The following is a 17,015-nucleotide window of genomic DNA, read 5'->3' on the forward strand; positions in this document are numbered from 1 at the left end:
CCGCTTTGCAAGAGTAACCCCATGAGGGCACCTGAGGGCCCCGAATCCTCCTGAAGGAGGGTGCTGCCCTGGGGAACACCGCCCTTGCTCACACGCTCACACGCGTGCACCCGCTGGCAGCCACGGCCAGCCTGGCCTCCCAGTGCAGCCTCACCTTCCTTGCAGTCGTGCCCGTTCTCGAGGAGCTGGTACCCATTTCTGCACCGGCACAGGTAGCTCCCAGACGTGTTGACACACTCATTCTGGCACCCGCCGTTGTCCTTGGCACACTCGTCCTTGTCTGCGGAGATCGACAGGCTCTCAGGGGAAGCGCCACCTTGGGACTCCCCTCAGACCGCAGAACTCCACTCAGAAGTAGCCTCTGCCAGGGAGGCTCCCAGATTGCCCTGACCTGGGGAGTCCCCTTCCTGGGGTGGGTGGCGGCAGCATCTGTTGGATCATACCTGGTCCTGCTCTACACTGAATTCCCCAGGCTCCTACAGCACTTGAATGAGCATTTGTGTCCTTTAACCCTGCTGCCCGCCAAAACAAGGAGCTCCTTAAAGGGTAGGCTGACATTAAGAATAGTCACGGTAACAATAATAAAAGTAACTGCCGTGTATAGAATATTTATGTGAGGGGCAATTCCCGAAGCACGTGCTATACAGCATGCAACCTGAGGAGCCAGGTGCCTATGCCCCCCCTTTACAGGTAAGGAAACTGAGGCTGAGGACACTAACATCCCCCAGGGCCACTCAGTGAGCGAGCAGCCCGTGTGACCCGGAAGCCTCGGCTCCTCCTCCCGGACCCCACGCCACTTCCGGCCTGTGGAGTAGGTAGGCCTTCAGGCCCCCGGCCAGACTGCCGAGCGCCGGTCCTGCTCTACCACTCCCAGCTGCTGTGTCCTTGGGCAGTCCTTGACTTCTGTGCCTCAGTAGCCTCGCCTGTAAAATGGAACCAGTATGTGTCCTCACGTCACAGGGTTGTTGGGAGGAGGAAATGAGTTAGTACAGGGAAAGTACTTGGAACAGCGTCTAGCTGAGAGTGTTAGCTTGTATTTGTTACGATGTCCGAACTCAAGTCCTAGCTGTTGTCACTGTGGTTCTTGTAGCTCAAGCCAGCGTCTTCCTGCGATAACGGAGGACCGGCCTCCCTCCCCGGCCCCCGACACCGGGATGACTCCGGGGGTCAGTGGTGTCTCCCTGCCCTCACCAAACCCTATGGTGAAGTGTCACCGAACACTTGGTGTTTTAGTTTCAAGAGGACAACGACGAATCCTTAAAGAATAAAGAGATGAAGCCCACCCAACACTAAGTACGGGAACCACAAGCTAGTTAGAAGCCAGGAAGGATTCTCCCAAAGCCTTCAGAAGGAGCACAGCCCTGCCCACACCTTGACTGCAGATTTCCGGCCTCCACAACCGCGAGAGAATACATTCTGTTGTTTCACACCATGCACTTTGTGGTAGTGTGTTATGACAGCCCTGTAATAATATAACCAGCAATATAAAAAATCCCAGATCCAGGCACGCCCCCTCCCAGGTGGAAGTTTTACTGCAAGGGTAGGGGCGGTGGGCAGAGAGAGGTGGGCAGGTGCCCCAGAGCCTGGGAGCCTGCACAGCCAAGGCGACCTGTGACCTCGCCTCCAAACCCGCACACACCTGAGAAGAAGTGGGCTCTGAAGCCGCGTTTGGAAACCGTGTTGTCTGACTTGAACTCCACACGCATGTTGTTGCTCTGGGAGGTGATGACTTCAGGCATCTCAGAGCCGCAGAATTTGCCGTGCAGCCTGGCATCGGGGGACAGACCACTGCGTACCTCCACGAAGTCGTACTTGCAGACCTGCAAGGGAGCACCATGGGGAGCCCCCTGGTACTCCCACGGCTCCACCCTAGCCTCTCTGCAGGACCCCCTTCCTGAACACCACACCCTGCCCGGTGGCCAGACCAGCTCAGCCAGGTCCAGTGGGAGGGTCCTCTCAACACTTACTGGGATCCCTCTGGCCCAAGGTGCAGACATGGGGCACTCATGCTAGCATGCTGCTTGGGGCGGGGGCGGGGGGCTCTACCTGGGCCTTGGCTGACTTGGTCATCCCATGACCACTGCCCAAGGGAGGGGACAGGCAATTCACACCATCCTGGTCTCCAGCTGCATCTCACCCCCTCAGTTCCCCTCACCTGGACGCTAACCCTCAGACTCCTACCCCAGGGAACATACTTGTCTTGACCACCTCCCACCCCCAAGACCTGCCTCCTCCACCCTGGTCCTGATTCTTCTTGGATTTATCAGTGACAAGAGAACCAAAACATCACGTCTGCAGAGGGTGCACAGCTGAAACCACTACACCAAACACTCCCCAGACTCTGCCCTGCAAAGAGTCCCTGACTGCAGGAAGCGACCCCCCCCCCCCACCTGCTGAGCCCCTCGCTGCTTTGCAGCCCTGAGCCACATCCCAACACAATCAGTTAGAGCGCAGAAGCATACATCATTGCCTTCCAATTCAAACACTTCAAACTGAAGGGAGATCCGGTACTGAGCAGGGGCCACCACCTGCCAGACGCAGTTTTTGTTTGTAGGATACTCCTTCGGCCACCCAGGGCTGGTGATGGTCCCGTTCAGCTTGGTAATAAAACCGCCACAGGCCACTGCACGGGAGAAACAGAAGCAAAATTCATTTGGTTTTAGTTCCAAGTGACTGCGATTTCCCCCAAGCAGCAATAAGCCCTGCTGTTCTTTAAAAAAAAAAAAAAAAAAAAAAGTTTGACAATCTGAACTGATTAATCCAGCATCCTTTCTTCTAGTCTGCTTCAACTGAGGATTTGGAGGGATGACGCTGAGGACAAGCCTTTACTGCTTTGTAAAACGATGACAATGCATCTGTGCTTACCTGTCACTCAGTGGCAGAGTTGGGGACTCCACATGACTTGGACCAAAGGAGACTTAGGAATGTTTGCAGCAAGCTATGCACCTCACCTGGCTTATATGAACAAGCAGCATCATGCGGGTGGGCAAGGAAAACGGAACACCAGCCCCGTAGAAGTGGAATGAATGAAATGAGCAATTAGTTGCGTCACGCAAAAGTGCTCATGGTTTTTCTTTGCTTTCATTTTTTTATCTGAATAATCATGTGAATTGTGTCTAGGGTGGAGTTCTTATAATCTGGGCAGCCCTCTCACATTTGTGACTTGATGGAGTTGTTTTTCCTTCCAAGAGCCAGGGGCACCCTCCATCACATATCACGTCACCTCGCAGCCAGCCCACGGTCCCATCTCATCCCCCTTTCTCCTAAGACTGGCCCCTTATCCCTTCCCATTCTCGCTTGGCAGGTCCAACACCAACCTTCACACGTCTTCTTATCGGCAGCCAGCTCGTAGCCAGGATCACATGCGCACTTGTAGCTGCCCAGAGTGTTCACACAGCGCTGCTCACACCCGCCATGATCTGGCCAGGAACACTCATCCACCTCTGTTGGAGAGGAAGGGGACCCCAGCTAAATCATCACAAAGTCATCTGGTCTGCTCCCCATCTCATTCCCCATCCCAGGGTGCCTGGCAAATGTCCTCTAAGAACAAGAATGGCTCCTGGTGATGCCTCCCCGGGAGGCTCACGTCCATGTCTCAGAAACCTTGAGCAGCTCTAGCCAAAGGGGAGGTCTTGAGAACATAAGAGTAACTTGTTAGGCAGAAGCCGGGTTCCTCTGGAGGGGATCAGGCCTGGATGATTTTGTTCTTTGAAGGGTTCAGTCAGGGTATACAGTGTGATTTTTAAAAAATCTCAGAGGTCCCTCACCAAAACGTCATCAGTTTTAATGCTATGGAATTGGGGTTCTCCCCAAATATAGAACTTCGTAGGGACATTAAGTGAAGGGTAAGAACAAAGGGACACATTTCTAGATGAAGATGTAGAAGAATTTTCTAGAGATAGAACCAGAACTTGTGATTTTGTATGTTAGAAATAATCCGAAGCGGTGTGCCCAGGGAGATCTTCAAGGTTACAGAAGACGCTGAACTCTTAGGTTAGTCAGCACTCCCCCGAGAAACTGCAGGAAGAGGCCACAGTGAGACTGAGTTAGCAGGGGACTTGGATGGGATTCGGTGCTGACAAGTGTCTAGTGATATGTTTGGGGCAGTTAATAGCAGCAGGTAGGATGCCAGGAGAGCCGTCCCGAGGAGGAACACGGGGGTAATTGGAGAATCTGCCCGGAAATGTCAGCCCGTGCATCACTGGAGGAAAGAAAAACCCAGGCCATGGGCATCTCCAAGAAGAGGATCGGAAATAAAAGGAAAAACTCATCATTTGCTGGTGCCAAGCTCTGGTGCATCTATCCCTGAGAGGAGAGGCTGTGGCCTCACCGAGCCAGAGAGCTGAGCGAAGGGACAACAAAACCCTGAGGCATCTTCCAAAACAAGACAAAACCAAAAAAGCCCAATCTGGGAGGAAGAAAGGGTGGGGGTGGCATTGGTTCATAACACCACAGAAGGTAGGAAGAGAGCAAGCACAGGGTCGGCCACAAAATCTTCAAAGCCCACATTACACACAAAATGGGAGAAATCAGGACATCTTAGAGTTGGTAAAGACCCAGAAAGACCCCTAGTCCTGCCCTCACGCAGCGATCCTTTCAATAACATTACTTATGGATGGCTTTGCAGACCCTGCTCGAAATCCACCCAGAGATAGGATTCTCACTGCTTTTCAAAAGTATTTCTTATCCTTTGAAAGGTGAATTGTCAACATTTGGCCCCTTGCAATGTCCCTCCACTGGTCCTGCAGCACAAGCAAACCCTTTGACCGGGCTGACTCCCTCTGTGCTGCCCCTTCCCCACTCAAACAGACCCATTTCCTTCTAGCCTTCCTCGTCTACGGTGCACAACACACTCGTCTACCTGCTCGCTCTTCACTGGGTAAAGAACGGCCTGTGAATATCCCATCGTTGCACATAGTGGGCAATAAACTTAGGTAATTGTAAGAGTGACATGTTGTTGGGCTCAGCCAAAGCTTAAATAAATTGACCAGTAGGGGAACTGAATGTAGGAGACATGCTCTAGGCAGGGAGTTGAAGTTGTCCGTGGCCTCAAATAAATGAAATATGAAGTATGCTAAAATAGTAACAATCCTGCAATTACTTATTGCTTTACAATAGGAAAAGCACTTTCTTTGGCATTTGCTAGAAAGTATAGAAGGAGGGAGAATCAATAATAAGGAAAAATGGAGAGTCCTGGCTTCTAGAGTGAGCCAGACAGACCTTGGTTGGATCCATACTGGGTCTTGCCCCCAACAAATTGGGTAATTTAACCTCTCTGAGCCTTCCCCCTGCTTCAGAATGAAAGTAGTACCTGCTTTTAGGGTGGTGGGGGCTGAAAATGATGTGTGTGAAGTCCCTAGCATATAGACATCCAATACACAATAGATCTCACTACAGACAATAGCGAGGTTCCTTTCGAAATCCCAGTGGGTGGAGAGACACAATGATGAGGGCAGTGAAAAAGATAAGGTTACCTGGGCATACCTGAATCAGGTGAGAGCAGAATAGTACAGCCTGATGAAGGGAGAGGGACAAGGCAGAAACAGAAGGAAGGATACTGCATCAAAGATGGGCCAGTGGGGGAAGAAGAGATGGGCAGGAAGGCAGCACAGCAGAGTCAAGAAACTGGCAGGTGGGTGCAGGGGGAGGGCAGAAAAGAATGAAGGGAAAAGCCCATCAAAATAGACCAAGATAAACACGGGATCAAGTCGGGGGCAAGGGGGAGACTCTGATGCCAGAAGATGATATGGCTATGGGAAGGACACACGTTTGTCATAGGCAAGAAAGGGAAGACCACAGATGAACAAGTTTCCGGGTACCATCTTAACTATGTGGGGTTGAGAGAGGATGGTAGATTGGATTTGGGACTAAAGCAAAGGGAATATAGTTCCTCCAGGGACTAGAAGGGGAGGATGTTTGTTTGGCCCAGGAAGGTGGGTGAAAGCTATAGAGTTATATCTGAGCTCCCTCTAGCAAGAGCAGTGGGATGTTTGGACATTTTCAACCCTACTCCAACTTGGATGGATGACATGGAAGTGTACTAGGTGCCCTGCTCTCAGTGGGAGCCTGGGTGTCCTTGGAATCACCTCCACACTGTGATGAAGTAGCATCTGCTCCAAGCCCACAGATTCACGCTTGCTCTGGGCTACAGTGGTCAAGGCCAAGCCTCCTAGAAAAATCTGGGAAAGCGTGAGGGGTAGGAGAAAAGGCTGAAAAGGTAGGGCTCAGCCTTGCAAAGTGGTAGCTCTGTCTCCTTTGCCTTCTTCAAGCCGTATTAGTAAAAGAAGGAACCATTCCCTGCTTAGATAATGAGATGGCCCAGGTAGGATGCCAACAATTGTCTGCAGAGAGTCAAGGAATGAGAAGGCAGGGCGTATGCGTAAGCTTTTGAAGAAACACCTGCAGGAAGCCAGTCGCCCTCATCAACACCCCATGGTGGTCCTTTGGCTAGGACAGAGGACTGTGGGGAGCAAGATGGAATCATATTCTTCATGTGAGGAGTGTGCGACCAAAATGGCCAACCCTCAAATGCCGCCATCTCCGGCAGTAAGGGGAGATGAGCTCTGCCTGCTGCCAGGCCAGTGGGCTGTGAGAGACACTGCCACCCGGCACTGGGAGAGGGATGCAGAGGCCAACTGGCACCTTGGTCATTGCCGTGCTCCATCTGGGCTCCAGGCAGAGCCTCCGGCCCACTGGCACCAAGGCAAGAGTTTCTTTCTCTTGGTCCAACTCTTCTGCATGGACTTTGCAGCTCATCTTCCAGTTTCTTTCACTGGAGAAGTCCTGACACACGCACTGGGCTCTGTGTGTTCCCAGGACAGCCTATTGATGGCTTTTCTGGAAAAAGGCTGGGCAGAGGAAGCTGGCCGTGTCCAATCCCAAGGCCTGCACTGACCAGTGTGGTCACCATCAGCCCGTGTGGCTGTCAAACCCTTGAAATGTAGCTAGTCTGAATTCAGCTGCGCTGTGAGTGTAAAAAGATACTGGATTTCCAAGACTTAGAATGAAAAAACCCATAAAATACGCCATTGATGTTGTGTATATCAATTACATATTAAAATGGCAGTGCTGCGTGCGATGGTAAATGGTCATAAAATTGATATATTGGGTCAAATAAGATATATTCAAATAATTCCACCTGTTTCTTTCTTGGGGGAGGGATAAGGTGGCTGCTAGACAGTTTAAAATCACATGGCTCACCTTTGTGACTTGCTTCCTATTTCTGTCGGACAGCATTGCTCTAGACTGTGGTCTCGCCTCAATCTTCCTCCTGGGAACTCCAAAAAGGAGGCAGAGAAAGCAGCAGGAAGCCCAACCCACAGGTGAGGAACCTGAGCCTCATGTGCTCTTTGATCTAGTCATTCCCTGCCCCGTGAGTATTTACTGAGCCCGGTGTGGGCCAGGTGCTGGGAGTACAGTGGAGAACAAAGCAGGTATGACCCAGTCTCCGAAAGGAAAACTGACCTGCCTGAGAGCAGACACCTGTGAGGGATGAAGGCAGGACAAAATTCCAAACCTCGGATGCCACATCCAAGGCCCTTTCCCCCATGTCCCCATGGGACCCAGAGGGCAGAAAGGTGACAAGTTTCAGAATCAAACCACAAACACTAATGAAAAATTGAACGCCCCTCGCTTGACTTGCCGGTGACTTGCACGTCTCTGTAGTGGGAAGAATGCACTGGGAGGCCCTGCAGATCCTGGGTCTGTTCGGTTCTGCCCCCCTCAGAACTTCCATTTCCTCAACTGTGAAAGGAGGGTGATACTAATGCGGACCATGGGGTGGTTCTGAAGAGAAAGTGAGATCACTCACGTGGGTTCTGGCACACTCAGTAGAGTCCTTTTTCTTCCCTCTAAGAGGCCCCCCAAGGCTTCCACCAGTCCTGGTTCCTCTTTTAGGATTCAGGGTCAAGCTCACTGACATAAAAGAGACGCCAAGCCGGGCCTGTGCATTAAGTTAGTGTAGATGGGCCTTGGTTAACACCTTCATGGGCATCTAAAGAGAAGTTTGCAAGCTGAGAATTGAAATGCCCTTGATGTGTGAGGATGGGCACAGTGCCCTCCCCCAGGGTTGAGTGCCTCCGAGGTCCACACGTCAGCGGCCTGGCCACCGCCCGTTTGCCTTAGTCCTCTCTCACCAGCCTGAGCTCTTGAGGACAGTGACTGTGCCTTCCTGTGTCCCCAGCGCCTAGCACAGCACCTGACACATGGCTTGATGACTGCTGAATGAATGCTGACTGTGGCAGAAGGAGAAGATGCTCTCTTCCAACTGCAAACGCAGCTGGTTGTCGTGGATACCTGGAGCCAGCCAGTCGGTGCCTTACACGCCAGCCTAGCTTCACAGAGGGATGCACGCCTGTCCGCGGCCTCGCCTGGCCTCGCCAAAACACGCAGGGGGCTCAACTAAATTTGAATTGAAGATGAACATTTCTTATCATTTCTTAGCCACGTGTGCAATATTTGGGACATGCTTATACTAAAAGATCATTCTTCATCTTACATTCAAACTTAACTGGGCATCCCTTTTTGTTCTTTAATCTGGTAACCCTGATCTCCAGCTTTGGCCGGTCCTCTCAAAAACATGCCTCACCATTAGAAGCAGCACCAGGAATGAGGTGTGGGTGGGTTGGTGCCACTGGGTTATTAATTCCCCAACACCTAATTTGCAGAGCAGAGGGTGGATGTCAGAGGAGGAGGACAGAATTAGAATAAATCCTTCTAATCATTCGTGACAAGTGGGAAGCAAAATCTGGCCTCCTGGAGCCGTCCACATCTCAGTCCCTGGAACTTGTGAATCCGTTAGCTTACTTGGCAAAAAGGACTTTGCAAATGTGATTAAATTAAGGATCTTGAAATAGGAGATTATCCTGCATTCTGTGGGTGGGCCCAATGTCACCACATGGGTCCTTATGCCTGAGAGAGGGAGGAGGACAGTCAGGGGCAGAGAAAGAGATGCGGCCGTGGAAGCAGACGTGTGACACAGCAGGAGAAAGACTCAACTGTCCAGAGCTGGCTTGAAGACGGAGGGGCACCCGAGCCAAGAAATGCGGGGGCCTTCTCCAGATGTGGGAAGAGGCAAGGAAATCTGACCTCCAGAACCGGAAGATGAGAAAGTTCTGTTGTTCTAAGCCTCCACGTTGGTGGTAGTTTGTTACACCAGCCACAAGAAACTGATAGCAACCTTTTGTGATAGCAAGGAGAAATCGTCACTTCCTTTTTTGCCAGAAATAACGATAACCACCTCAAAGACTCCTTCTTTAGCAAAGACAGTTCATGGGACTAACCATTAGACAGTGTGCATTTGCTGACACGGTTTCATTTTCTCCCGGCAGCCCTGCTATAGCCTCATATGTCATTTCTACAAGTGGATGATTCGGCGTTCAGAGAACTTGGGTCACTTGCTTCAGGCCACCCAGCGAGCGTGGCTGCTGCTGGGTCACATGTGGTCTGGGCCGGGGGGGGGGGGGGGGGGGGCGGGGGGGGGGGGGGCAGGGCGCAGACTGTGAATTTCCAGGCATCTCAACCACAAGCTGACCTGCATTTGAAATACACTTGCTGCGGCCTGGCTTTTTCACCTGGGAAAGAATTGACTCAATTTTTTCCTCCAATTATCCACAGCATTATGATTCTTGTTCTGTTTCTGCTTGGGTTTCGCTCTTCCAGACGCTGCGAGACCAAAGAAGAACCCCACACATCACACATCTGTGGTGCACTCCCCAGCTTATAAAGTGTCTCTACAGCCAACATTTCGGTGGGGCTTCACGACAGGTCAGGTAAAATGGGCAGATTTCTTCCCCTTGTTTTACAGAGAGGAAACCTGAAGTGTCGGTAAGGGCGAAGAGCTGCCTGCTCAGGCTCACGGCTTGAGAGGGTTTCCTCTGACACCCATGCACTTATGTAGAACCTGTGAGAAAGGGCTTAAGAGGGCAGATGCAGAGAGTGGAAGTAAGAGGGGGACCAGGATTTCTGGGCTGACACAGCCAGGAGTCCTTGGAGAAGAGGAAAAGAGGGGAAAGCGGCTTCTCCCTGGACGTGAGTGGTGCCACTGACCGAGACCTCAGATGTGGATTAGCTAACACCATTCTGTGGGTGCTGGTGCGCTGCCGGGCGCCTGATCACAACGTGCTTGGGACTATCCAGGCCTCCCTTTTACAGTGTGGTCTGAGGGGCTTCCAGAGCCTGAGAGGAGAGACCTGCTCCGACAGAGGAGTCCTGAGTAGCCCCTTCTGCTGGGGCCAGGAATGCGGGCTTCCCATGCCATTCTGGGTCGCTTTCAAGACTCTGCCACACAGCCGGCCCCCAAGACCACATGGAAGCTTGTTCCCTGAGCACCCCTCGCTCTCCTCCCCACCCCCACCCCCCTCAAGGGGAGACTTGAAGGCCGGGAGCTGGTGCGTCAGCAGCTGAAGAGGGAGGCTGCCTCTCCGGCCCACATCAGGGAATGCGAGGCAATGCTGTAGAAAGAGTTTGGGCTTAGGAGTCAGACTGCACTTGGATTCTTGATCTGTCACTTAACTATCTGGGTGACTCCCAAGCAACTCTTCTCAACCCTAATCAAACGTGATCCAAACCCAATGCATAGGGTTATTTTGGGAATTAAGTGACATCATGTCCAGCAAGTACTTTGCACAGTTCCTGACACAGAGCAGGTGCTCAGTTAATGAGAGTGACTACACGAATATTTATTATCAACGCTCAGTTTCCCTGAGGTTTACTAACTTGACCTGGTAAACTTATTAAATCTAGTTTCCAAGTGCAGTGGCAGAACTTTCTGCCCTGTAGCAGCCCAGGCCCTGCCTGCTCCTGAGTCAGTGGTGAACTCGGTTAGGGGCAGCTTGAAAATGGGTCACTGCCTTCTCCCCGCAGGGAGCCTTGTTTGATGCTAAGGTTCCATATGGGTTTTGTGATTCTTAAGCCGGGGTGGCAATACCTCTTCCTGTGACTAAAAATGGAAACAAACTGCTAATTCATACCCTTGAAAAAATTGGCTGCAAAGCCCGCTTTATTGATAGAGCCGTCGGACACAAACTTCATCCACATTCTGTTGGAACTGGATTTCACATCTTCCGGCTTCTCGTAGCCACAAAAATGGCCAATCAGGGCGCTCCCTTCCGTGGGGCCGTCGCGGATTTCCAGGTAGTCGTATGCGCAGCTGTCATGCCTTTCGATCTAAACAGAGAAACAGAGGCAATGTGGAAGATGACGGATGGTCCTGTTTTTTCACGTAAGAAGGGAACTTAAATAACACTCTCAAAAATCTGACCAGGAGGCAGAAGGACCCAAGCGTGTCCTGGGCTCTCCAAGCTGTCCCCTACTTGTGGAAGCCCAGGAAGAACCAAACTGTGCAGACTAAGAGACGATACATAGGGAAGAACTGTTCTGCACAACTTCCTGGGATCCCCTCCTAGACTTTCAGTTCCCCTGGGCAGTGGTCAGAAAGGAGGTGGACGCAATTTCAAAGTTGGCAAAGATTTTGATGCCAAATGTCCAGGTACAATGCACCGTGAGCTTGAAATGGTCTCTTAGGTTCCTGTTTGCAACCCACAAAATGGAAACCCATCTTTATGGAGCAGAGTGTCTAGCAGAGTTGACATTTACTTCATTCTCGGGAAGAAAACCCGAGCAGTACTCACCTCGAAAGCTTGGAAGGTAAGCCCCACGTGAAACCCTTCCGAAACCGTAATCCTCCAAACACATTCCTTGGAAGGTCTGTAGTCATCCGGGTAGTTGGGAGATTGAATCTGACCAGCATCTTTGTTAATGTCTCCCCCACACGTAGCTTTAGAAAGAGAGCCAGGAGAAGAGGAATGGGGTCCCCGGTCAGACCTTAGGAAGGAAATGAGTGGCCACCCTTATCACCACTAGGTGGCTCCACGTGGCAACATTTTCATCTCCATCCAACTGAGACTGTGCCTCCGGAAAGGCACAATTTCATTTGTTTGCAACTCTGGATTTTTTTCATATAAAGAAAATAGCCAGGTAAGGCAGCGGTTCTCCACCTTTGCTGTGCATCACGATCACCTGGGGAATGTTCCAAGCTGTGGAAGCAGGGGTCACAGCCCTACAAGTTCTGAGGCATGGGGTCTGGGGGAGCTCCAAGTAGCAGTGAGTTCCCCAAGTGATTCTAAAGTAGAGGGTAGGGGACCGCTGACACAGAGGGACGCACATGTGTGTGCGTACGTACACACACACACAGGTTATTTCTTTTATAAAAACAAAATCTTGGCCTCTCCAAAATTATAATTTACCCAATACGTGGAACAAACTTTAGCAGAAATGCCCTGGGGGCAGTTGCCTGGAGCCCAGACTTATTGTTTCCTCAACTCAACCACCAAGGTGGCCTCGGAGCCCTTTCAAGAAATGTAGTTGTAAATATCCTGATGTTGCCCAAAGTCCTCTTTTCATCAATGAAACAAACAGAGGCCCAGAGAGGTTAGATCCTTTGCTCAGGCTCACACAGCTCTTCGGAGGCTGCTCTCCCGGGCTCGGGGTTCTCTACCCCGGACAGGCCCCCCCCACGCAGCTGCACTGGAATGGAGTTCAGCGGGGTGGTGACAGGTAGACGACACCTGTCCTGAAGGAGGCACAGCTGGCCCCCTCTGCTTCCAGAGTGCGGAGGAAGGGGCCCCGGGGGAGGGGCGCCTCAGCCCAGCCCCTGTGGGGGGTACCCCCACCCTCCTGGCTCTGGCAGCTTCCACGCATGCCTGGGGGGCGCTGCATGTGAAGGTCAGGGCACATCAAGGGCTCCCCAGGGGGCTTCTGTCGTCGTGAACACACCTTCGTACACCGCGAAGAAACCCCTGCCCAAGATGCCACTGCTGCTCCGGAACTCCACCCAGAGCCGGCTGTCCGTGGAGGTGAGGGGCTCCGGGACTTCATCACCGCAAAACCTACCTGGGAAGTGGAAAAGACTGGTCAGGCTGCCGCAGCCAGCAACAAGAGACTCATTACAGACCCACAGGAAGCAGCGTTTCTTCAGTGGCGCTCCAGGTGAGCAGGAACATCGGCCGTGGCGACCCATCCTGTCGCGCATACAAGAACAAAGGACGGAAGGAGGCAGTCACGCAGCCGGTGTGTCTCTTCCAGGCCGACTTCAAGAGCATTCCAGACTCCAGTCACTAAAGTACCCAGAGTAAGCCCGGGCACCCCCTCCTCTGCTACGTGGGTCGGGTACGGGTGCTGCGGGCGTGGGGGGTAACGGTCTGAGGCAGCGATGAACATTTCCTCCCTCGGTATTTCCTACTACATAGGTGCCTTTTTTGGGGGGGGCGGCATGCCTTTGGGAAGACATTCTGCTTTCCTTGCCTCAGAAAAGGGATGCCAGAGAACATATGACAAAAAAATCAAATCTTCTAGGCTCTTGAATTTCACAAGCCTAGTCACAATTACAAAGGTTTGGAAGAAGACTCAATGAGTGAGAGCACATTCTTCCATTTTCACCCTTGTCGTCTTAGAAAGATTGCTAGGACAGATGAGTGACGGACCCAGGGAGAGAGAGGATTAGAGAGGGGACCATGGACCCTCTAGAAGGACCCCATATGCTGCCCACCCTGAGCTATGACCCTTGATGGAAAAGGAAGATAGAGACCCTGAATGGGTTTAAGGATCTGGGAGAAGAACACAAAAGCAAAAATGTGCTACTGGGACTTCATCAAGATAAAAAGCTTCTGCACAGCAAAGGAAAAAAATCAATAAAACTAAAAGGCAACCTACGGAATGGGAGAAGATATTTTCATGACATAGCTGATAAAGGGCTAGTACCCAAAATATCTAAAGAACTTATCAAACTCAACACCCAAAAAACAAATAATCCAGTCAAGAAATGGGCTGAAGACATGAACAGACATTTCTCCAAAGAAGACAACAGACACATGAAAAAATGCTCAACATCCCTGGGCATCAGGGAAATACAAATCAAAACCACAATGAGATACCACCTCACACCAGTCAGAATGGCTGAAATTAACAAGTCAGGAAGCAACAGATGTCAGCAAGGATGTGGAGAAAGGGGAACCTCCTTACATTGTTGGTGGGAATGCAAGCTGGTGCAGCCACTCTGGAAAACAGTATGGAGGTTCCTCAAAAAGTTAAAAATAGAGTTACCCTACAATCCAGCAATTGCTTTACTAGGTATTTATCCAAAGGATACAAAAATAATTATTTGAAGGGGCACCTGCATCCCAATGTTTATAGCAGCAATGTCCACAATAGCCAAACTATGGAAAGAGCCCAGATGTCCACGGACAGACATTACTCAGCCATCAAAAAGAATGAAATCTTGCCATTTGCAATGATGTGGATGCAACTAGAGGGTATTATGCTAAGCGAAGTAAGTCAGTCAGAGATAGACAAATACCATATATGATTTCATTCACATGTGGAATTTAAGAAACAAAACAGATGAACATAGGGGAATGGAAGGAAAAATAAAATAAGATAAAAACAGAGAGGGAGGCAAACCATTAAGAGACTTTAACTATAGGGAACAAACTGAGGGCTGCTGGAGGGGAGGTGGGTGGGGGGGATGGGGTAAATGGGTGATGGGCATGAAGGAGGGCACTTGATGGAATGAGCACTGGGTGTTACATGCAAGCGATGAATCACTGAATTCTATTCCTGAAACTAATACATTAACTAACTTGAATTTAAATAAAATCTTTAAAAAATAATAAAAATTAAAAAAAATAAAAAAGGATCTGGGAGAAGGACAGAACTGTGCCCCCAGTCACTGGGCAGAGCCTGAAGGGGCAACAAGATCTTAGATCCCCATAAACCTGGGGTCAGAATAGGAGCATCGACATGGTTCATCCAGACATTAGGCCAGGAGACAGGCATGCAGAGTTCTTCAGGCAAAGGGGGTATGGAGGTGACTTTCTCATAGTCCAGAGGATGTGGGGAGCCACAGGACATCACCCACTGAATGTCTTCTAGGGAGATGTGGACTCGGCACTGATCTGAACTGGCCTAGAGTTGAGACAAGAAGGAGGCCCAGCAGCCACTTATGATTCTGTGCTCAGACAGAGGGCTGGAGACCAGGCATGAGGACATCCAGCAAAGCCAGCTGGGATGGCAATATGGATGCATCCCCTGCCACCATGGCCTGGCAGAAAGTATATCCCTTATCGGACCCCTCAAGGGAAGAAAACACAATCTGACTGAAATTAACTTCCCACTACCTGATAGAAAGGGGCTCATAATTGCTGTTGAAATTCTGTTATGGAAAAAATACAAATAAATGTATATTCCTCAGACACTCGGATCCAAGTCTGAAATTTGGATCTTCTACAGAGGAAGAGGCCGATGGCGATGCCTTCCCAGTGTATAGTAATCCTTGACTCTATAATTCCTAATGCCATCTAAAGATGGCAGCCACGGCAGGACAGGAATGGGGTTGGGGTGGGACATGAGCTGAGTTGTACTGATCAGTTCACAACACAGACCAGTCAAGGTCTATTTGGACTGGAAATCATGGTTCTCTCAAGCACTGACTGCAGAGTCACTCAAAAATCCATTTAATATTGGGGAAATGGGGAGTGACTGTTAATGAGTATGGATGTGTTTTCTTTTGGGGTGATGAAGATGTTCTAAAATTGATTATGATGATGGTTGGTTGCACAACTCTGTGAACATACTAAAAATCGTTGACTTGTTTACTTTAAATGGTGAGTTGTATTATATGTGAATTATATCTCAATATTTTTTATGTCTATTCAACAGATATTTAGTGGGTACTCCCTTATTGCCAACACCACTTGAAGTTATAACTCTCCTTTCCCTTCTGAGAAATGGGGGGAGTGAGGTTTGGGGAGGAATAAAGACCACTGTGGACATTTCCTGATGGCCAACTGTGGATACATTCTTTGGGGAGACATGGGGTAGAAGCTGCTAATCTTCTGTTTCCTTCCGATTCTGGCCTCCTGCAGCTCTTTGGATTTGGTGAGCTTAACATTAAGTTAGATGAGCTGAAACTTCTGCCAAGAATTTGGCAAAGAACAATCCATCAGAAGCCTATAAATTTTCAGTAATGGTTACTCTGGCGTGGCCAATGAGTGTCAATTAATTCTTGGAAGCACCACGTAAGCGTGGGGAAGTATTGCTTACCAGTGAGGAGACAGGGCTGCTGAACAGCATTGCAACAACGTGGGGTCACAAAAGGAATTCCTTCTTAGCCAAACCAAGTTTCAAGTCCAAATCTCTCCTTTTAAAACCCCAGCTGTCACAGCCGCTGGAGACTGTTTCCAAAAAAGAGAGGGACTTCCCATACCTGCCTTGCTGCCTAAGAACCCAACTGGATGAGATGAACCACCCACTATTGGACCACAGGACAACCCCGGTCTGCTCACTACTCTGGAGGAGGGAGGAATTACTGCAAAGCCAGACTTGGTAGGATAAATTACAGATTATTTCTAAGTAACTTCTCTCCCCCAATCACCGTGTAACTCTTAACTAAAACCCTCTACTTTGTCCCCTGACTCTTCTCTCAACACTCTCATCTCCACCGTAATGGTTCTAACGAAAGCCCTTTGTTAGCGAGCATGACCCTGTCCTAAGCACCTTACGCAGATGATCTAACTGCATCCTGCTCCCCCCGGAATTAGGTACTATTAGTAATCTAGGTTATGAGAAAACCGAGGATTGAAGAATTTGAGTTGAGTTACATGCATTTTTGAGTTACACTCAAAGTTGTAAGTGAAGCGGGACTTGAACCTCTGCAGTCTGGGATCTTGACCTTCCTCATTAACTTTACCTCCTACTTCATCAACCATAGCCACCATCATCAAAACGAACTTCTCTGTTTGGGGTGGGATTCTGGACACAGTCCGCTTTTGGATGAACAGATATGAAATCTGCTCTCTGGGAATGTACACATCGTTCCCGGTTTGGACACAGACATTTAGGGACAAGGATCAAAGCCTCCAACCATACGGAGAGCTTGTGGTGATGCCAATCTGGCTGTCTGACTCCCGCCATCGTTTCTGCTCATTTGGGAGACTGCCCCGGCCCAGGGAGCCCCAGGA

General features: G+C 50.2%; 1 protein-coding gene across 1 annotated transcript in view; it reads right to left on the reverse strand.

Annotated features, from left to right (window-relative positions):
• TLL2 (tolloid like 2) overlaps positions 1 to 17,015 on the reverse strand; it is a 117,951-nt gene that overhangs the window by 8,612 nt on the left and 92,324 nt on the right. The window contains exons 11-17 of the mRNA XM_021699869.1: positions 12,775 to 12,891; positions 11,631 to 11,776; positions 10,971 to 11,166; positions 3,318 to 3,443; positions 2,463 to 2,623; positions 1,640 to 1,820; positions 155 to 280 (exon numbers count right to left, since the gene is read on the reverse strand). Of these exons, the coding sequence (XP_021555544.1) occupies positions 155 to 280; positions 1,640 to 1,820; positions 2,463 to 2,623; positions 3,318 to 3,443; positions 10,971 to 11,166; positions 11,631 to 11,776; positions 12,775 to 12,891 (1,053 nt within the window). The remainder of the gene's footprint in view (positions 1 to 154; positions 281 to 1,639; positions 1,821 to 2,462; positions 2,624 to 3,317; positions 3,444 to 10,970; positions 11,167 to 11,630; positions 11,777 to 12,774; positions 12,892 to 17,015) is intronic.

Source organism: Neomonachus schauinslandi, chromosome 6 (assembly GCF_002201575.2).
Source record: "Neomonachus schauinslandi chromosome 6, ASM220157v2, whole genome shotgun sequence".
In the NCBI taxonomy this organism is placed as follows: Eukaryota; Metazoa; Chordata; class Mammalia; order Carnivora; family Phocidae; genus Neomonachus; species Neomonachus schauinslandi.